The sequence below is a fragment of the Solanum dulcamara genome, chromosome 11 (assembly GCF_947179165.1).
Source record: "Solanum dulcamara chromosome 11, daSolDulc1.2, whole genome shotgun sequence".
Taxonomy (NCBI): domain Eukaryota; kingdom Viridiplantae; phylum Streptophyta; class Magnoliopsida; order Solanales; family Solanaceae; genus Solanum; species Solanum dulcamara.
The window spans coordinates 52,062,962-52,085,694 of record NC_077247.1 but is presented as its reverse complement, the minus strand read 5'-3'; the positions used below and the strand labels follow the sequence as shown (position 1 = coordinate 52,085,694).

At 37.1% G+C, this 22,733-nt stretch overlaps 2 protein-coding genes and 1 pseudogene across 2 annotated transcripts; 1 reads left to right on the top strand and 2 right to left on the bottom strand.

Annotated features, from left to right (window-relative positions):
• Positions 1–336: 336 nt before the first annotated feature.
• LOC129874785 (uncharacterized) lies at positions 337–3,923 on the bottom strand. Its single transcript, XM_055950141.1, has 4 exons — positions 3,485–3,923; positions 1,745–2,533; positions 1,445–1,492; positions 337–1,355 (listed from the first exon to the last, which is right to left on the bottom strand). Exons 1-4 carry the CDS (start codon positions 3,668–3,670, stop codon positions 1,035–1,037), a joined length of 1,344 nt encoding a protein of 447 aa, XP_055806116.1. The 5' UTR covers positions 3,671–3,923; the 3' UTR covers positions 337–1,034.
• Positions 3,924–5,476: 1,553 nt separating this feature from the next.
• LOC129872255 (uncharacterized) lies at positions 5,477–18,454 on the top strand. Its single transcript, XM_055947173.1, has 14 exons — positions 5,477–5,864; positions 7,610–8,726; positions 10,347–10,565; positions 13,641–13,867; positions 14,519–14,593; positions 14,775–14,846; positions 14,920–15,018; positions 15,145–15,213; positions 15,291–15,405; positions 16,160–16,228; positions 16,392–16,737; positions 16,824–16,865; positions 17,038–17,158; positions 17,354–18,454. Exons 1-14 carry the CDS (start codon positions 5,718–5,720, stop codon positions 18,254–18,256), a joined length of 3,621 nt encoding a protein of 1,206 aa, XP_055803148.1. The 5' UTR covers positions 5,477–5,717; the 3' UTR covers positions 18,257–18,454.
• Positions 18,455–18,682: 228 nt separating this feature from the next.
• LOC129872257 (amino acid transporter AVT3B-like) lies at positions 18,683–21,549 on the bottom strand (annotated as a pseudogene).
• Positions 21,550–22,733: the final 1,184 nt, after the last annotated feature.

The window sequence follows — 22,733 nt, the reverse complement described above, 5'->3', positions numbered from 1 at the left end:
CTATACCTAGTTTGAAATACAATTAAATGTCAAAGACAATTTCATTTCCAAAGCTCAAACTCAATATGTACACTCCATGAGAAGCATTAATCACTACATCCCAATATTTGGTGGTGCTCAAATAGACATTGCTTTACATTTTCAGACTGGACCTTAACACTGCCCACCGACACAATGTGTACCTACTATAAATTATGCTTCTCTCTTTATTAATCACTTTATAACATTATTTTGTTAACCTTAGGTTAGACGAAGATCAAGCATGGTAAGTGATAACAATATAACTACTTTTTCATATCCTTCTATGAACCATACGAGCAAAACTAAAACCAAGCCTACTGAAAACAATTGTTTCATATCATTCTCTTTCGGTCAAAAAATACAAAACATTTGCTTCCACATTTTTCAAAGATACAAGAGATGTGGAATACATATGATAAAAAGTAGAGGGAACAACTTACAAAATTTCAAAATCGTGTATACAAAAATTTTATGTCCTGTCATAGGGGACCTCAACATTAGATAGAAATCCTTTGCCAGCTTTTGCATAGCTAGCGTCCATTAGAAAGTCGAGGCAAATAAATGAACAAGGGTCTCAGCTGTTCCCTTCCAATGTTGAGTATACAAAAGCAAACCCTTTTTATTTCTCCTATTCGTATGGTTCCTCAATACTTCTTCAGAGTGACTCATAAAGCTAACTTTCTCACGCAGCCAAAGTCTATTGCCTTGGTGGATAATGCTGAGTTCAAATGATGCCATACTGCAGTCATTACGGGCAACTGCTTTATCATGGGAAAAAAGGAATCATTCCTTCAATGACAGTTGACTCATTAGAACCATGAATCAGGAGTGAGGTGAAATTTCTCCTTCGAAAGTCATTTCCCCGTCATGATCATCCAAAACTACTAATACACAGCTAATGAATGAATCAAATCTTACTAAGAAACTAAAACAATCCAAAAGTTAAATCACAAGTGGCACTGATGCAAATGGAGAGTGGGACATAAGCTGTGAGAAGACTATTCATCCCAATATCACTTACCCACCTTAATTTGTAGCTTGCTCATACCGACATTGACCTTTTCCACACCTGATTCACTTTTCACCTCTGTTTGCTTCAAATTTTTAAAGTTGAGCCACGGGTGTTGCAAGCACTGCTCAGCAGTTGGCCGCTTTTCTGGCTCAAAATCAAGAAGAGGACCGAGAAATTCCGTGAACTCATGAGCATCACTTTCAGAAAATCTATATTTGTTAATAAGTAATTTATCTAGACAACCATATTTCAGTCTACGGATCCTCTTCAAATCTCCGTGCCTGTCAAAATAATCTTTGGATCTCGCCCCACCAACGGCTATCTGCTCCACCATAAGTTTGTAAAAGAATCTTTCAGCAGGTATTTTCAGAAATAGTTCTTAGGCAACAAAAAAATATATAATGTGCTCACCTTCCGAGGGATCTTTCCTAGAAGCTCCATCATCATAGCTAGATGATCCTGCAAACCGCCAAATAATAACAAAATATAGTCAAGTGAAGTTATAAAATATTTTCTCCATGAAGTAAAATCTGTTGGACAGAATTCTTTCAACACTAGGTCAACTCCACCTAACACCAGAAAACCAGATCTCAAATCAGAAAAACATAGTCCGTAATACTTATTCAGAATTTATTTATTTTTACTGAGAAACAGTTGCATTATGCAATGAAAGGACAGTTAAACAAAGAAACATAGATGAAATCGTCTTACCTCATCTTCGGTGAAACCTTCTCCGCCTTTGGGAGTGAACATCATCTCACCAGTAGCAAGCTCAAATGCAATACAAGCAAAAGACCACATGTCAGCAGAGAATGAATATCCAGATTGAAGAATAACTTCAGGGGATCTGTACTGTCTTGTTTGAATTTCTTGTGCAAATTGCTTATCTTCCCAGCATGCATTTCCAAAATCCACAACCTTGCACCTCAAGTCAATCCCATCAAGAGATCTATTTGGTTTTCGAGTCCCTCCTACCCCACCCATTGAAGCCTGTCCTCCTGATATCCTAGCTGCTGCTCTTCTTGCCCTTTGCTTCAGCTTTTTCTCAATGATATTCATTGTTACTCCTCCATTAGGGTTCCCCTCAGGCCTTTCAAGTACGGGAGTCATTCCGGATCTAATGGGATCTTTTGTGGTATTAATCGTTGAAAGTAAAAGAATATTTTCAAGTTTCAAGTCTGTATGAATAATTCCAAGCTCCCCATGCAAATAATCTAAACCAGTCAAAACACATTTGCATATTTCCCTAACTTTGTTCAGTTCAAGGCCCTTATAGTGATTATGCTTGATAAGCCGCAATAAGCTATCACCGAGAAATTCAAGAACCATGCATAAGTGCTGTCCATTAGGGCCTGTGTGCTTAAAATGGTCAACAAGCCGTACAACATATTTATTATTAGATGGATCACCATTGGCAATTGCAGAAAGGACTTCAATTTCATGAAGAGCTGCCTGAGCAAATTGTGGTGCACTTTTCTGGATCTTCAAGGCAACAAAACCCTAGGAGAAAACAAAAATAGTAACGACATAAGCTCCAGGTTTAAAGTTCTTAAAGATCCTAATGAACTTTCAAACCAATACTAAAAGGAAATCTAGGTAAATTATTGTTGAAGTTAATTTTCTAGAGAAAGGGCTTCTGAAACATTTCAGAGCTAAGAAAATGGTTAATTATCACTAAGAACTCAAAGCAAATAAACATGAAGAACAGCAATTGCACTTAACTGTTTCATCAAAATAAGAGGTTGTTCTTGAACACCTACAGGTACTGCTAATAGATTGATTTTCAATCTCGAAAAGTCACTATACCATCTACCCAACTGCCTCCAATTCCGGTCAAAATTGTTCTCAAAGACCAATGCTTTTCATCACAAAACAAAGTCACCTCAAGAAGCAAACACTCAAAAATTCTTGAACCGAGTCATGCCTTTATTGTGAGGAAAAGTGGAGAATGGAAGTCATCTCAAACAATTCATGACAGGTACCTCAAACATTAATTTAACTGAACACGGGATCATGCTTATCATCAAGGACCTAACACTTGTGGATGTGTAACGGCTCTCACATACTTGAAAAGAAGCCATGCATATTCATCGGCATGTCTGTTAAGAACATTAGCAATAGTGCTTAATTATAATACTATGAATATTCTTTCATCAAAAATGATTTTTCAATGAAGAGTAGATTGGACATAATTTCTTAGCATAACCAGAATGACAATTGCTGCTGGCTGAATAACTACTTGAAACCTTAATGACTAGAACTCAAAGGAGATAAACATCTATTTTTGTAATAATGATAATTTACAACTAGTATAAGTCAATCCTCAGCTAGCTGATGTCGGCCAACTTATTTATCAAAAAAATGAATAATAATGATAAACTAGCACTTCGGAAAAACGAAAAATCGAAAGAAGTAATGAAAACGAAGATTTGATTAAAAAAAAAAACTCACGGATGATCGAGTATCATAAGCGAGCCAAACGGTGGAAAACTCTCCCCAGCCGAGTTTTCGCTGAGCAATATATCGGCCACCGGAAAATGAATCGCCGACTCTCACCGCATGGTAACCTCCCTTCCGGTAAGAATCGAATCCTTCATCTTCATCTTCCGACGCCGACGACGATGATGAACACGACATTGTTTATGACTGAATCAAACAGTCGTGATCTGAAAATTCCAATACTACGTTCCCTTTGTTTATGAATTTGATTATTAGTTTCGAGTATTAACAGGAAGTAGCAAACTTCCGAGGAAATATCAAAATCAATATTATATATTTTGGGGAAGAGAAAAGGTTGATAGAGGCAACAAAGAACGAGACAGTGCGTTAATGAGGGAACATATGTGGCCTTCAATAGAACAACTCTCCCCACTTTTTGCTCTTTTCTCATTTGTTTACCCAGCTTTTCATTTTGGGCGAATTAATTATAAATTTTAGTATACATTTTATCTTTATAAAAAATGACATTGCTTTTTCATTTCAAATAGCAAAAAAGTTTCCTTTCTCTCTCTCATTCTTTTCTTTTTTCTCTTTCTCTTACTCTTTTTTCTTTTTTACTATAAATATGTTTCAATGCACTTGGTGAATATATAACTAAAATATTTTTAATATTATAATATATTTTAGTACTATTAATAATAGGAAAAAAAATAAAATAACTATAATATTTTTTTAATTCAATATATTATAGACATATTTTAATGCGCGTGGTGAATAAATAACTAAAATATTTTTAATACAAATGTATTATAAGTATTATATGTGAATTCCAAATATTCTAGTACTATTCAAATTAATTTACGTTATTAGAAATGTATTATATTTGTTGAAATAACAACAATCGAATTCATAACAATGTATAATATTGAACTCAAATTATAATATATTTTAAATGCATATTATGGACATGTTTCAATGTACGTGCTGAATATATAACTAAAATATTTTTAATACAATAATATATCCTGTTAGTGAGAGAAAAAAATAAAAAAAATTATAATAGATTTTAATACATGCATTTATCTGTTCAATACACTATGAAACGATTCCTTACTCTGTATGTAAATATGTGGAAGTTTCCCTTTGGTACATTGTGGACTATTTTGACTTATTTTAGGTCAAAATTTGAGTAGTTAGTATTTTAAATCTTAGATTCGAATTTTAAAAATAAAATTATATTTTATAAAAGACGCTTTATTTTTATTTTCAATGAAATGCTTTATTTGAACGCTGCAAAATAAGAAGCTAACTTTAAATAATTAAAAAAGAGAATATTGTGAGATTTACTATATTGGAAATAGTTTCATGATTGGTCATCGATGTGGTGGGGATGGAAAAAGGAAATGGTGCGTCCTTGTTGGTCCTTTCGTTGGGTGTAGAAAATAATCAATGCGGAGGGTGGGTGGGGTGGACGGAAGGTCCATATAAGTTTACATTAAATATCGTAATATATATATATATATATTCAGCTCACTTATGACATTACAATAAATTTACTATTATTATAATAAATCATAAACTTATTGTACGTTAAACATAAAGTATTTGTACTTTAAAACTTGCAATATTCTATTATGTTAGGATTTTTTTAAAACAAATTTTAGTTTGCTTATATTGTTATCCTTGAAATCATCATACCTCTCGGTTGGATTTGATTTTTATTTTTTTATTTTTAATTCATTTAACACGGAATTTTTTTTATTTTAATTAATTTATTTTATTTTTGATTTAATTTATTTAATTAAAAATATCTCTTTTTATCAAGTTTTTAATTTTAATTTTTCATATAATATATTCAAAATTAAAATATTTTAATATATTTATTTAAAATTACATGATTCAAAACTTTTTTTTTTACTTAATTTTGTATGAAATAAAAATCAAACAATCAAATTGAATATAAAGTTTACAGCACACAATGATGATATTGTCGAAAAAAAGCATATTTTTTTAAAAACAGAAAACGAAGGTGTGAAGGTGCAATCAAGAGAGAGAGAGTAATGCTATGTGGATTGTGCTGTCCGAAGCACAAACCCCATCAAACTTCTGACATCACCTTTCTCGATCCTCCGATCGATCCCACTAACCGGCGGCGGATCTTCTTAAACCTCTCAAATTCTCTGCCCTATAATTCCTTATCACAGATCTAATTCAGTATCGTCAAACTGATTGAATCGATTCAGTAATGGCTGCGCAGAACCAAACTCCGAATATGGATCAATTCGAGGCTTATTTTCGCAGAGCAGATTTGGATCAGGATGGTCGGATCAGTGGTGCTGAGGCTGTTGCCTTCTTTCAAGGCTCCAATTTGCCCAAACCAGTCCTTGCTCAGGTTCGTTCCTTCACTTCTGTCTTCTCTTCCTTCTTCATCTACTAGAGTGAAGGAGAAGTAAAGCAATTGATGATAGTTATTGACAGTTTACCAAGTTATCATAATTCGGCTATGTGTGAGTCCTTTTTTCTGTGATTTGAATTGTTGCAAGTTCAGTTGCTACTATTACTCGTTAATACATATTTGGTCAGAATTCCGGCTACAATATTTAGTGTGAGCCTATTTGCTCCTGACTTGCCCAGTGTCGGAGCCAGGATTTTCAACTATCTTGTAGTCAAGGGACACGTACTATATATACATAAAAAAAAATTAGTTTAACCTTGAATATACAATGTAATTTTCGGGAGAAGGGGGTTCGGATATACATAAAAAAAATAAGTTTAACCTTGAATATACAATGTAATTTTCGGGAGAAGGGGATTCGGATACTACCCCGGGCTCTGCTCCTGGCCTTGCCAAGTAGGTTTATCTGCTACCTCTGCTCGTGGGCTGTAGCAAGCTGCCTAGTGGATTTGTCGAGATGTAAGCTAGTTGGTTTTGGGTACAATTGTCAACTTAAAGGAAAAAGACTGTTAACCAAAATCTGTTTTTAAAAAAATAAATAGAAGTTGATCCAAATCTGCTTTAGTTTTTAGAATTATATGTTAAATATTAGTTGAGTTAGAAATTTAACTATATGGATAAGAAGGAAGATTCAGAGTGTTCAGTCAGAGTTGAGATCAGCCTGAGTCTATTTTTTCTACTGCTTTTGCTATTTTCAAGTGAAGGATTCAACCTCTATTAGCTTCGATTCAACCTTATGTTTCTGTGCACCATTCTACTTCTCCAACACAGTAGTTCTAGCAACTGCACACTTAGTAGAAACTTTCATTCACGGCCATGTTCATTAACAATGCACAACCATTTTACTCACGTGATGAGACATATTCTTCGCATGTATTTTCTGCCTACATGTGGATGTTGGTTTGCCTCACTTCTCATTGCAATGTCATGCCTTTCTACCGCTTCTTCCATCACTTGATTTATTGCTTATGATGGCCTATACCTGTTCCACGATGCTTGCTACAGTGGAGTGGTCTCAAAGCATCTTATTGTCAAATACCTTGAAGTGTTTTGGTCTTTTGAGCTTCCAAACATGTTGCTATACAGCTGAAATAGGGTGTTTGTGGTGGAAAGACGTGGTTTAATTCAGAAAAGAAAAAGCAGAGAAATTTACAATTGTTGCATTCAAAGAATATTTTGGAACTCAACGTAAACCATATGAAAATGCGTAGAAGATATTAGATACATGAGAAGTTTAGTCAAAGAATATTAACAAAATGGCTATGCAGATTTTAATATTTGAAATCTTTACGGTTAGGTCTAGTAATACAACAAAATGAATAGCAGTCTGGTAACTTAGAATTGAAGATAGTAAATAGTAGAGTATAAATTTGAAACTAGGACGACTACTAAAATGTGTTAGAGCCATTTGAGATGTAACAGAGGTGCAGATAGCTCTGTGGTTCAGGCTGCTTGAGTGGTAAGACTCAGAAATTATTGTCGTTGATACTTGATAAAGTAGTGCAACAACAATTATGATGCTTGCCAGAAGACAGGTCAAAAAATCAGATTTCAAGATAATTAGATGTGGAAGAAGTGGTAGTTCGTAAATAGTCCATTTGTAACTCCTGTCTAATGTCTGGATCTATCAATTTCCTCGTGTCTTCTTACGACAGTTCACGTGCTCTTTTGCCTTTATGCAGATATGGACATATGTTGATCAAAGTCGTACCGGTTTCCTTAGCCGCCAAGAATTTTTCAACTATCTTAAGCTTGTTACAGTAGCTCAGAAACGAGAGTTGACCCCCGAAATAGTGAAAGCTGCACTATTTACGCCAGCTTCAGCTAAAATTCCTGCCCCCCAGATAAACCTTGCAGCCGTATCAGGTCCTCGTCCAGCCAATAGAGTTGGTTCTGCAGTCCCTCGAGTCGCTGGTGCTGCAGTGCCTCCAGCTAGTCGTGCTGCTCCAACAGCAGCGCCAAGTTTTGGCATTAGGGGTCAACAGGGTTTACCAGCTCAGCAGAGCCAGTATGTGCGGCCTCCTCAACCCACCGTTCCGAGCACCAGTTTCCCATCTCAACCAAGTGTTTCTGGTCAAGGAATGCCAGGTGGTACCATGACAGCTTTTAATCCTGCCAATTCCTCTGATTGGCTTTCTGGTAATGGTGGCTCCCAAGCAGCGGTTACTTCCCAAGCTCCTAATATAGGTATCAGTTATAGAAGTCAGGATGGATTTGATCATGCCTCTCCACAGCAGAACCAACAAAAGACCTCTTATTCGGCAACACCAGGTTCATCTAATTTAAATGATGCAACTCTGCGTGGTAACCAGCAAGATGCTAAGGATCCTAAAGCCGTTCCAGTTTCAGGAAATGGATTTGCATCTGACTCGCTTTTCGGAGATGCTTTTTCAGTTGCATCAGTTCAACCAAAACAAAATTCTGCACCTAGTATATCTTCTGCTGGCAGCTTATCAGTCTCACCAGCCATGATCACTGCATCTGCAGGGCTCCAACATCCAGTAAAGGCCAGTCCAGTTGACTCACAAGTTACACTTCCACAGCAACCAGTAAACCAGCATCAGAAAGCTCAGTTGACTGGGAGACCAAACCAACAGGTCTTAGTGCCAAGTGCTGCTGCAAATCCTAATGCAGCTGGAATTTCTCGTTCTAGTCAGTCTCAGCTTCCTTGGCCAAGAATGACTCGGTCTGATTATCAGAAGTACAGCAAAGTATTTATGGCTGTGGACACAGACAGGGATGGACAAATTACTGGCCAGGAGGCAAGAAACCTGTTTCTAAGTTGGAAGCTGCCTCGAGGTGTGACTTGCTTACTGCCTTGATTTATTTATGAAATTCCATGTTCCTTCTGTTTATTTCATTAGCCTTGATTTATTTATGAAATTCCATGTTCCTTCTGTTTATTTCATTCTGAGACAGATATTTGTTTGGTAATTACAAATATCTATTACTGGTTTTGTGACGAACAACTGAATGTGTTATGTATCCTTTAGATATTACCAAGTGATTTGGGACATCAATATTTACTGCTGTTGTTGCAGTAAGAACCCTTCAATTTTGATGATTGGAACTCTGGGACATGGAATGATCTCTGTGGTAGCTCACTAGCCTGTAAATCTTAGAAATTTTGTCACGATTTTGTTTGATTCTTCTTTGTGGGAAGGGCGAGCTCATAAAGCCCCTTAAACTTGCTATTTTCCCTTCAACTTCTGTAGCTATGTTGTTCCACCTTCTTTTTTTTTTTTGGAGAAATTGTAAGTTTTATAAAATCAGCAGCGCTGGGGAAGTGCTGAGATATGTACAAGTGAACAACAAAAAGAAAACCCTGTTTTAATGGTATAGGGACTCTAGGAGGCTAAGTATCGATTTTGCTTCATTTATGAATTCCTCTTTACACACACAAAAAAGAAGAAGTGTACTCTCGGGCTTGATTTGCTAGATTGAGCATGTTTTGTCTTCGACATATCTGACATTCCTTTCATTCCATACAGCACCAAATACATGCCGGTATGTTTTTCCACCATTCTATAGCTTCATGTTTAGTCGCTTAGGTACAACTCTAAAAGTTGAGCTGTAAGTAGAAAACAGTTGGGTTGCCTTGGAACCCTTAGCTTAATAAGTAATTGTATTTCGTTTATTAACTAGAAGTACAAGTTGTCTAGGTAGGTGTTTCTTGATACACTTATTATTTACTTAAATTTGATTAGTGATAGAGACTTAAGAGCTCAGTGGATATGTTAGAATCCAATTAAAATACTGTACAACTGTCAAATGAAGATTATTTAGAATCCAATCAAAATACTGTACAAATGTCAAATGAAGATTATTCTTATAAAAAATAAATCATCTACCCTTAATTTTTTTTGTATTCATCTACAGTTTTTTAGAAAGTTGGTTTACTTCTTACAAACTGTAGTTCTTTGTTTTGAAGAGCTTAAACCAGATAAGTTATTTAGTTAATCATGATGTCTCCCTGTGAAATTGGCTATTTGAAATACTTCTGTTGGATACACCATACTATTAAATAGTGGAAATTGATTAGGTAGCTCACTTCTTGCCCCAAACATTTTCTTGCTTGGTAAGGGCTATGCATCATAGATTCTTAGGCTTACAGTGACTATAGTTTTTATTCAAACATCTATTAGCTTTTCTTTAAATTTGGAATGCGTGGGGACTCTTTACTTCTTATTAGTTCTGGTATGGCGCATCGTTATATGTTCTGGCGGGGCTATGCACTTCATACTTTTGTCTGGCTACAATTTTCTGACAGGTCCTTTAAGATATTGTTGTGCTGTCTATTATGACCTGTGGCACATCTTTCTTGCTCATTAGAACTCGCGCTGGATTTTCTTTGTATCTCCGAGCTGTTGGTCTTTTGGTCCTTCGAAACAATAATATGGTATGCTTTTCGTCTGTCAGAGGTGCTGAAACAGGTGTGGGATTTATCTGATCAAGACAATGACAGCATGCTGTCTTTAAAGGAATTCTGCATTGCCCTCTACCTGATGGAGAGGCACAGGGAAGGTCATCCTCTTCCTTCCGTCCTTCCGACCAATCTTATTTTTGACGAGTCATTATTTCCTGCTTATGGTCAGCCTATCCCACCACATGGTGCTGTTGCTTGGAGACACACACCAGGTAAACTTTTTTCCTCTGTTTATAATATTCATTATGCATGGCTCATGACCAGTGAATGCACATATGTGTATTAGCAAATAGATCAGCTGATTCTGTTTTGAGTTGTATAATTTCCCTCATGTAGTATATAAATCTTGACTCACTCCATCCATAGACTTAGGTTTTCTACTAGATACTTAGACTCTTTCCCATTCACATGACATCAGAGCCTAATATTCGGTAAGCCTGTTTTCATACTTGTAAGTTAGCATTCAAGTCATAGCGTGAAGCCCAAAAATCAAGTTACAAATGTGGAGGATGTTGAGTTGTATAATATTTCCATTCCTGTTTATGTCGCACACATCCTTTTTTGTCCATTCCGAAAAAGAATGACACTAGAAACAATTAACTTGACACTTCCCATTTTACCCTCAATGAGAAGCTTTTGTAACAACACAAATGTTATAGCATGGTCAAGGCAACAAGTTTCATAAATTTAGAGCCGCACAAATGCTATGACATGTTTTGAATCACGAGTGTCCCATTTTCATTTTATTCTTCAACTCTGTGTCGAGTCAAACTAGGTCACATAAATTGGAACAAAGGGCCTATCCCTCATTTATATATAAAGGCACTCGAAGTGGTATTTAAAGGTTTTGTTCCAATCAGTCATAACTTAAAGGTTCTTGAGTTTGATGCTAAGATTCTTTCGCTCTTCACATTATAAGCATTTCATCCGACGATAACTTTGTGTATGGAATGTGCGCAATTCACAATTTACTAAAATTTGAATCGCAAAGTATGAGTAGCTGTTTTTTGGCATGTAATAATGTTATTTGGATGTTGAGAAGTTATTTTTGAGCCTAAAAGAGCATGCCTCAGAATATCTCCGTGTAGACCAAGTTATATTGGATGAGAGGAGAGACTAAAAGTTGTCTTTCTCGTTTTCTTCCACATATTTGGGAGTTCATTAAATGGCCAGTTACAGGCTATTGTCATCTTTGTAGCTTGTAGAAATATATTAGCTATCGCACCCAAGAGTGTGGCCTAGTGGTCAATGAAGTGGATGGAGAACCATGAGGTCTGTGGTCCAAATCTCGACGGAGGCAAAAGCAGGGGCGGAGCGAGAACTTTTGACAGGGGTATTCAAAAAGTTAAAAAAGAATGTTTCTAGCCGTGTAGTGAGACACGAACCTGCAACAATGGGCTACACATTAAGTTCTTCGGCTGCTGAGCTGCAGTGCATATGGTGTCAAGGGGATTCAACAACAAACCCAGTGTAATTCCCCAAGTGGGTCTGGGAGCGTAGCGTATACGTAGACCTTACTCGGGAGGCTGTTTCCTAAGACCCTCGGCTTAACTAGGAACAACAACGTCATATATATATATATATATATATATGTCCTTCGCATACAACCAGATCAATCAATCAATCAATCAACCATGAGCAGCCTGTTAAGGGGATTCGAAACTTAATATTTATACATAGATTAATAAATTGACATTATATCTACAGTGTAATTTTCCGACAATAGGGTTCAGTTGAACCCCCTTGTACCCCCGTACTTCCGCCCCTAGGCAAAAACACTAGGTGATTTCTTGTGATCTGTCCATGCTTTAGTGGACAGAGTTACCCGGTACTTGTGTTGGTGGGTGGCAGTAGTTATCCCGTGGAATTAGTCGAGGTTTGTGCAAGTTTGCTGGACACCACAGTTATAAAGAAAGTAAAATATTAGCTATCAATGTGCACATATGTGGAAATCTGGTCCTATGATCAGAATCTGGGTCTTTTCTTTTCTTATAGAACTACATGATTAGACAGGCTAGTTGAAGTAGTAATATTTAATTTATATCCATATTGACCACCATTTTAACAATATGTTAACCATTTTGGATCCAACATCTCTTTCTTGAGACCCTTCTAAAAAAACTTCTCTTCTTGAAGTCTTAAATGGACAATTTCATCCCAAAAGATGTAGTATGCTTTTTTAATCATCATTATGGATCTAAACATGCAGATACATCCCTACTACAGTGGTTATATCACAATTATGGATTAAATTTGTCTGGACATACTCCCTTGTAAACTTCCTCTATCCCATTAAGTTAGACCTTGTTTCCTTTTTGCTTTTCTCAAGAAAGAATTCAAACAAATATAAATGCTTTTACTTCTATTGTAGAGGTATCTTTTTAGCTAACTATGCCACTGTTTTACGCTCCAGATTATTTTTCTAGATTCAGTAACATTATTCGAAGATTTGACTTTTTAGCTCCTTGTAGGTCAAAATGGTCCTAACTTGTTAAAAGTCTGGAGAATTATCAAGATTATTGTGTTTAGTACATCCTGAATATGCCATATCAAAAATTATTCTTAATAGCTACTACTTATTTGTTACTCTTGAAAGTTGAGAGAATCAGTTTAATATCGGTTCGGATACTTTAATCGATTATTTCATAATAACTAGAATCTCCAATTTTTTATATTTGATGTAGCTCAAGAAGAGAGTTATATCTCTTGTTCTTCTCTATCTTCATAGTTTAGGACTAAAGGTGTATATTTCATTAAACAATTCTAATAGTATAGAACTTTTCATTTCTGTTATATTTCATTGTGTTTTCTACTGGTTGATGTACAAAGTCTGTGTACATACACGGTAATTGCTGGTGCTGTACTGTACCACATTGACCAAACAAATTGTAAAACTAGCTATACTGGAAATATAGTTTGAACCTAAGCAGGGAGTTTTGGCTTTGTCACTTCTTTTTGAAGAGAGTGCACCAAATGGAAGAAAGAGAAAATTAATGGTATTTGGCAATCTACATCTTTCATTTGAACTACTCCTATTTTCCAAGGTAGGTGGCAGGTTCCCAATCAAACTCTTTTCCTCCTCAGTTCAAGAAGGGAAGCTAACATCATCTAAAAATTTGTCCTCGTATTGCACTATATAATAGATAGAATATTTTTTATACCAGAAAAACAAATGTCAATCTGTCTAGGTCTTTGCTAGTAGTTTATTTGGTATCCATATCAGTCTGGAGAATTTCCCTCCTGTTTCTTATCTTTTGATTTAGTCGCATGATTCTTTTGTTTTCCAGCCTCCCAGCAAACACAGGGGCCAAGGGGTCCTGGACAGATGGCTTCTGGTGCTCTGGGAAGGCCTCCACGTCCAGTTCCCATTCCCCAGCCCAATGAAGCTGTGCAGCCTGGTCAACAGAAGCCTAAAGTTCCTGCACTGGAGAAGCATCTTCTTGACCAACTTAGTCAAGAGGAACAGGATACATTGAATTCAAAGTTCCAGGAAGCAACTGATGCAGAAAAGAAGGTGAAATTAAACTGTTCTTCTCGGCTGCTATATCCTGTCTTCCTTACTCTTTCTCGGTTCTTCCAATTCTTTCTTCTTTTTCCATGATTATCTGAACAGTATGGATCTTGAACAGTATGTGCATTGCTGGAAACTTAACATGATTTGCTGGTGTGTTCTGTGTTCTTTTATTTCAACACTAAATTATGTATTTATTGGTTGGGTCTGATATACTAGAAGGCAAATGAATACTTTTCTTTCGGAACCAATTGACAAATAGTCTGTCTGATGTGTGAAACAACAATGCTACATTTAATTTGATTCAGAATGTGAATTATATGTATGGTTTGATAGTGTTGTGTCTGGCTTGTCATCATTTCCTTGGTTATCAGGTCAGTTGTAGCACTAAATCTTGATTATTTCTCAGTGTTTAGAGAACTATAATAAAGAATATTTGGCATTTCTGAATTTCCTCAATTGCTATTCTTTTTGAGATAAACTTCCTTAATTGTTAATTTTATGCTATGGAGGACCAGACACGGATCTTCATGTTTGAATTTAATTTAATTCTAGAGGAGCCTCTTCTTATGTCGGTAGGTGCTTGCTTTACAGTGCTTGTAACTGCCAAAATTGATTAATACAATTTCCCCCCTCTATGCTATAATATTGAAGGTCATGGAATTGGAGAAGGAAATTTTGGAAGCAAAAGAAAAAATTCAGTTCTACCATGCAAAGATGCAAGAAATAGTGAGTGTCTGATCTTTATGCACCTCACGTTCAATCAATTATATTCAGAGATCTCTGTCTTTTTTTTTATTTTTGGTTAAGGTAAATAATTTCATTAACAGTTGTGGAAACCCCGTATACCAAAAGAAGAGATCCTACAATGCTAAAATGGTCTGCTTTCTACTGTTATCTCTTTTACCAGATTTTATACAAGAGCCGATGCGACAATAAACTAAATGAGATCACTCAAAGAACTTCTGCTGACAAAAGAGAGGTAAAATATTTTCTGAACTTAGGGAAACCACGTATCATATATGTTGTTTAACTTAAAATGGAGAGTTTGACAGGTTGAATTATTGGCTAAAAAATATGAAGAGAAATACAAGCAGACAGGAGATGTTGCTTCTAAATTGTCAATTGAGGAGGCCACCTTTCGGGATATTCAGGTATTTGTGGATTTGTTTTGTCAAATGAATTGGTGTAAAGTTAGCTTCCCTTTCTCATACTTTCTTTGTAAATCATGTGAAATTGGCTTGCATTTAAATGTTGTTATGTTGCTGAACCTTTTATAGGAGAAAAAAATGGAGCTATACAAGGAAATTGTTAAAATGGATCAAGATGGCAAGAGTGATGGTATCCAGGTTCGAATATTGTTTCACTACTCCATTTGGTAGAGATTAGTAGAACTTTTTTGAAGCAAGACGTTTCTGTTTTATAGGACCGTGCTAGTCACATTCAGATGAACCTTGAGGAGCTAGTAAAATCACTGAATGAACGGTGCAAAACTTATGGTTTACGAGCTAAACCAACTACACTGCTTGAGCTTCCATTTGGTACTTCTACAAATCTTTTTGTATTTTTTGTGATGATATTAGCTTTCATTTGGTTGTCTCATCTATTAAAGAAGATTGTTTCGAAAATACAACTCCAATGCCGTGTTATTTTGTGTGCTGAATTGTGACTAAGTTGTTGTTCCTGAGAAGAATCTTGATGATAAAAAAATCGTTCCCGGGAAGAATTGTGGTTCTAGTGGAGATTGTTCTGTTTTTAGAAGTGCCATTTGAGTTTCACCTATCTTGATTCTTGGCTAATAATATAGTGAGCTGGACGGGCCTGCGAATTTTTTTTGCCATGAGGCACGTTAGCTGAACATTGTCTGCCTTTAACGGAGATCCAAGTCACTGGTCAATCTTAAGCTGAAGCCTTTCATTCTTCCAGCCAATTTGAGTGTATTCTTTGTTGTGGCATTAGAATTAACTTGTTGCTGACTGTTTATGGATGTGACTCTTTTGGCCAGTATTTCTCTAAAGAAACCTCCAATTCAAATACGAAGTATTCCCTCTTTATATTTACCTCATGTCCATTTAGTTCATGATATGATGCTGATTTTTTCTTTGGAGATCCATGTGTATCTCAGTTGGTCAGCAATTTGTAGTGCCAAGTAGGAGGTGCGTGATGTGTAACTTTAGCCACTGTCACAAGTGTCAAATTTGTGTTACTTAAGTTCAATGTGTTTCTGGTCTGTAATTTTCTTTGATGTAAATTCTTTTCAAATCCTTTCTCATACTATTAATTGTATTTTCGAAGGTTGGCAACCAGGCATCCAAGAGGTTGCAGCAGACTGGGATGAAGAGTGGGATAAGTTTGAAGATGAAGGTATGTTTTAAGAAGTCAGCTTGTAAAATAAAGTGCTGACACTCAGAATGCCTCCAGAGTCCATTGAATCAGTTCTATTTGTGTTTGGGTTGCTTTTGGATGTGAGGGCTGTAGAAATTTATTAAATTTGGCTCACTTTATTGTTGAATCTTCTTTTTTCCAGGATTCACATTTGTGAAAGAGTTGACACTTGATGTGAAAAACGTCATTGCCCCTCCTAAACCAAAGCCTTCATTGGTTCGTGAAAAAGCATCTTCTTTAGCTGAGCATGATTCTGGAAAATCATCTGCTGATGCCGACACTGATACAAAGGTGGATAAGTTGCCAAACCATGTACAGGCTAGAGAAGTTAGTGACATGGAATCTGCAAATGGACATCAGCAAGCATCAAGAAGCCCAACTGATAGTCCATCAAGGAGTAATGCAGTTACAAGCCCGTCCAAAGAATTCCAAGAGTTTATGTACGGAAAGGATGTCAATTTTGATGGTTCACCCCATGGTGCCCGAAGGTTTGTGGTGATTCTCTATTCTTTTGACCATTTAGTCTATCATGTCTTGTTTTCCAGATAAAGAACTCTGAGGATGTTCTGTGCAGGAAGGACACTAGTTTTGATGGTTCACCCCATGCTGCCCAAAGGTAATATGGTGGTTCTCTTCCTCTTTTGTGTGATTCAGTATACCATGTTCTTTTGTTTTCCAATGATGACAAACAGCCTAGAATACTCAATTGTAGAGGGATTCCACCTTCTACAAACTATTGTACAATTCCGTAGAAATCTGAATCTCTTTGTTTAATTTTATGATTGCAGTGAGCATTGGGGTACTGAATCTGTGTTCTCGAGGGATAAAGTTTTTGATGAATCTGGCTGGGGTACGTTTGATACCAACTTTGACATGGATGCCTCATGGGACGTCAATTCTGTTGCAAAGGTAAATAGATTATTTTGCATTTTCTTTTCACTCTTGCAACTGCTAGGTTAGATGAAGACCTTAGCATGTTGTAACATTATTGTCTAGGCAACCTTATACTCGTTCACAGAGTTTGTCTCGTTTGGAAGAATACCTTTGATATTATTTAAAAGCTGAAAGTCCACATTATATTGCTTACTTTCTTTGTTTATGCAGGATTCAGATCATGACAATCTCAAGGGATCTTCTCTTTTTGGAGATGACGATTGGGGCTTAACCCCTATTAAAACGGGGTCCAAACAGTCCATCTACACACTACCGAATCAAATGCCATCTTTTGATTCTGTTCCTAGCACCCCAAGTTACAATGCTGGGTTAGACAACACGTTCCCTAAGCAGAGCCCTTTCTTTGATTCTGTTCCTAGCACCCCAAGTTACAATGCTGGATTCAGTTATTCAGACAACACGTTCCCGAAGCAAACCCCTTTCTTTGATTCTGTTCCAAGCACCCCAAATTACAACTCTGGATTCACTCAGACTGATACCTTGTTCTCGAGGCAAAGTCCATTCTTTGATTCTGTTCCTAGCACACCAGCTTATAATTCAGGAGGCTCCCCGAATGCAGATAATATGTTCCTGAATAAGAGTCCATTTGCCTTCGGGGACTCAGTTCCAAGCACACCTATGTACAGTTCTACAAACTCGCCTCGAAGACATAGTGAAGGGTTTGAAGAAAACTCGAACAGCTTCTCCAGATTTGATTCCTTTAACATGCATGATAGTGGTCCTTTTGGCACTCGTGACTCTCTTTCAAGATTTGATTCAATGCGAAGCACCAGAGACTCTGACTCCGATCATGGTTCATTCCAGCAGCGGGACTCGTTTGCTAGGTTCGATTCATTTCGCAGCACCGCAGACTCTGACGATAATTTTGGGCTCTTTCCTCCTCGCGAATCACTAAGTAGGTTTGATTCCATCCGCAGCACCAGGGACACAGATCATGGTCATGGCTTCACATCTTTTGATGATGCAGATCCATTTGGTTCAAATGACCCATTTAAGACGTCAGCCGAGAGTCAGACACCAAGGAGAGACTCTGATAGTTGGAAAGCGTTTTGATGGGATGATGGAGTACTAGTACGAAGTCTCTTTTTATTCTATTTGATTTTTATCTTTTGGCCAGTTTGTTGTTCGTAGGTATGTAATGTTGTGACTAGATAAAGATGTGTGCGGCATGCGTTAGCATCACGATAAGCTGTGTTGTACTATTATTTTATTAGCTTGATTTTTTATTTTATTTTTCCTTGTGAATTTTGACCTTTTCTACCACATTTTTTTTTCGGACTTAAAGGTGGACACAACTTTTGCTGGTTCACCCATATTGAATGTATAAAGTGTATAATGAACATTTTTTATCAGTTGATATTGGAGAGTTGTTTTGTTTTATGAGTGGATTTGGGATACTTATAGCTGAGTGTTTTTTTTTGTGTGGGAAGTTCGTCTTCAAACTTTGGCTTGTAAAGCCAAGAATTTTGTACTCCCATCTTGTCGCTTATGCTCTATTGCTGAACTAAATTGAATTATGGATTGGTAGTAAAAAAAGTGAATCTTATGTTGTATTTTTAGTATTATTTATTTCTTGTTGGTTTGGGAGGTTGGTATGCTGTTTATCATTGGCCAAGTATAACCCGAAAATTGTATCACTAGTGTGGAAAGAACAAATAGATAAACCGGGTTGCATAATATGCATCTTAAGAAAATCTCTTCACAGGAAAAATAAAGAAAAAGCTAAGCCATTCCATAGACAGCAAAAGCTGTGCCCATGACAATAAATGCAGCATCCAAAGCCAAACTACACCAGCCCAGCTCATCCTTAAAGACAATTAAGTGAAAGAAAGCAGGCAACACATACCCCAAAACAACAGACACACTGCTCCCAACCAGTGACATGAAATCAGCAAAATTGGGTACTGTCAATGCCACAAAACAGACTGTCAAAACTACAAGCCATCTCAGCCACAAGCAGTATCTGCCTTCACAGAATCTCCTCTCCATCACTTCATAAACTGGATTCATCATCAGTGGGAAAGCCAAGAAGAGGTCTATGCAAAGGCCAAACTGTACCAGGCTGCTAAGCAGTCCCTACCCAAAATTAGTAGTAATTATATCCTTGGTCTCTTCCCCAAAGGCAAAGCAACCCAATTGTCACGGACTTAGACTTCAACTAAGACCTCCGTGCGACACTTGACAACTTACTCACGATCTTGCAAGCTCAAGTAAGCCTTTAAAACTAGATCGCTAAGGGAACGCTAGATTGTAAGAAAGACAAGAGAGATTTTACGAAGAAGGCTTTGTATTACTTGGAAGAATGCTTGATTTCTTGATGATTTGCTACAAATGAATGCCCCCTCTATTTATACTACTCCTTAGAAGCTTAAGTGTAAATAAAAATTACTATACAAGTCCTTCCATATTTACAAATTAATCCCTCTTCTAGATTTCTCTACACAACTAGAAGATTCTAAGGACTTTCCATGCAAATCCATGGAATTCTAAAGTCTTCCAAGGAAATTCTCCACATGTCTCTAGAACCTTCCACTATGGACTAGCATTTTTCCTATGTAAGCTTCCACATGGGCAGCTTTGTGACATGTGACACTTACGTAGCGCTTATGTGGCGTGATGATGTGGCGGGTCATCACACAATGCTCCAAAAGCACCATATAAAAATGCCACAAAGGACACAGACAAACCCAATATTTTCCCAAATTTGTCCTTCTCTTGTCTCAGATTCCAGAGGCAACACCATTCCCATTCCTTCAAAAGCATAAACAGCTACACCAAGACCATAGAAAAAAACACTGAATCCACCAAACATTTCTAAACTAGGCCTATTCTTGAGGTAAATTAGCACATCTTCAACCATCACTACACCCAAATGTCACGGACTTAGACTTCCACTAAGACTTCCATGCGGCACTTGACAACTTACTCACGAATCTTTCACGATCATGTAAGCTCAAGTAAGCCTTTAAGACTAGATCGCTAAGGGAATGCTAGATTGCAAGAAAGACAAGAGAGCTTTTATGAAGAAGGTTTTTATATTGCTTTGGAAGAATGCTTGATTGCTTGATTTCTGGATAGTTTACAAATGAATGGCCCCTTCTATTTATACTAATCCTAAGGGGCTTAAGTGTAAATAAAAATTACTATACAAGTCCTCCCATATTTACAAAGAAGTCCCTACTCTAGAACTCTCCACACACTCTAGAGAATTCCAAGTCTTTCAAGACTTCTCTACAAGCTTCTGCAAGAATCTAGAGTTTTCCACTAACCTCTCCAAGACTCTAGGTTCTTCTACCTTCTTCTAGAATTCTCTTGGACATTCTAGAGCCTTCTATTAACCTCTCCAAGACTCTAGATTTCTCTACCTTCTTCTAGAATTCTCTTGGACATTCTAGAGCCTTCTATTAACCTCTCCAAGACTCTAGATCTTTCCCCCGTCTTCATGATCAAGTGGCGGGTCATGACACAAAGCTCCTAAATAAATAATTTCAGCAAAAATACTCAAAGGGGCTAAAAGGGTTAGTGTTGGAACTGAATTCAACCCCAACTCGAATGGGAAACAACTCCAGATATACACTGATTTAGGTGAAAATCCCAAATCCCAAGATTTTAGGATTTGTTTCTGTGATAGAAGAATTGAACAAGTATAGTAAAGTATTAGCTGTGAAAATCATGTATCCAACTGAAAAATATGCTTGAGATAGAACAATCGTAGCATCAACAACAAAACGACCAATAGGTCCACATACAGCAAATCCCAAATCACCAAAAGATGAGATTTTTGCAGCTTCAAATTAGGATTCAAGCTTACGCCTAGTATAAACAAGAAGCATCATATAGTAATAGGAAAGAGTGACTACTGAGATGATCAAGAGAGAACCCATTACCCATCCTGTTCTCTTGAATGTGTACGGAAGTCCAAGAACTCCTGCACCAACTAAGGACATGAAAATATTAGCAAAAGTCTTTGAAGGAGAAGAGAGTTCTTGATTTTGGCACAAAAATGGAGCATCCTCTCCAGGGATTTTCAGTATATGGGATGATGAACTCCCTTTGTCTATCTTAAACCCCATTGTTGTCTAATCCCAATCAAGAATACAAAAAAAAAATGATAAAAATGAAATATTTTTTGCTGTACATAAAGAAAATCCATTTGTGGAGCATCCCCTATATAATTGGACTGATAAGACTTATCCTTAATTTATGTATACACATTCTTCACGTTTGTCTAATGTCCACTTTACTTTGGTAATCTCGATTTTCGATTTTTAAAATTAAAAACATCTCTATTTTCTTCAAATACTTTTTCCTAATTTGGATGAAGTATTATTAATTTATAATAGTGGATGAAATTAATATGTGTATTAATGTTTTGACTCTGAATTATTACTTCATCTTCAAATTTTTCTATTTATGTGCTATGGACATGTTTGGAGCTAAAGGTGTACCTGTGGCATACATTAGGGTGATCAAGGACATGTACGAGGGAGCCAAAACCAGGGTAAGGACAGTAGGAGGGGACTCAGAGCACTTTCCAGTGGTGATGGGGTTGCATCAAGGATCAGCTCTTAGTCCTTTTTTATTTGCCTTAGTGGGTTAAAGGAGCGTCTAGACTGAGAGTTGGTTCTTGGAACATTGGAACGTTAACGGGCAAATCCATAGAGCTAGTTAAGATCCTAAAGAAGAGAAAGATTAATATAGCTTGTGTCCAAGAGACCAAATGGGTAGGTTCTAAAGCTAGGGAGGTAGACGGGTATAAGCTTTGGTTTTCAGGTAGATCGAAATATAGGAATGGGGTAGGCATTTTAGTAGACAATGATCTAAGGGATCAGGTGGTGGAGGTTAGGAGAGTCAACGGTAGGATGATGTCGATTAAGGTGATCGTTGAAGGAAGCACATTCAACATTATTAGTGCTTATGCGCCACAAGCGGGCTTAAGAGAGGAGGATAAGAGGCGCTTTTGGGAGGATTTGGACGAGTTAGTGGGAGGTATACCACCTACTGAGAAGCTTTTCGTGGGAGGAGATTTCAATGGGCACATCGGGTCTATTTCAGGAGGGTACGATGATGTGCATGGAGGCTTTGGCTACGGGGACAGAAATGGAGGAGGCATTTCACTTTTGGAATTCGCAAGAGCTTTTGGGTTGGTCATAGCCAATTCGAGTTTCCCAAAAAAGGAAGACCACTTGGTAACATTCCATAGTTCGGTGGCTAAGACTCAGATAGACTTTTTACTCCTGAGAAAGGTCGATAGAGGTCTGTGCAAAGACTGTAAGGTCATTCCGATAGACAACCTTACAACCCGACATAAGCTTTTGGTGATGGATTTAGAAATCAAGATGATGAGGAATAAGAGGGTCGGGGATGATCGATCTAGGATTCAATGGAGGAGTTTGACCACTGCAAATGCCCTGGAGATGGGAGAGAAGTTGAAGGTCATGGGGGCTTGGGATAGTAATGGGGATGCGACCAGTATGTGGGATAGGACGGCTAGTTGTATTAGGACTGTGGCAAGGGAAGTGTTGGGAGT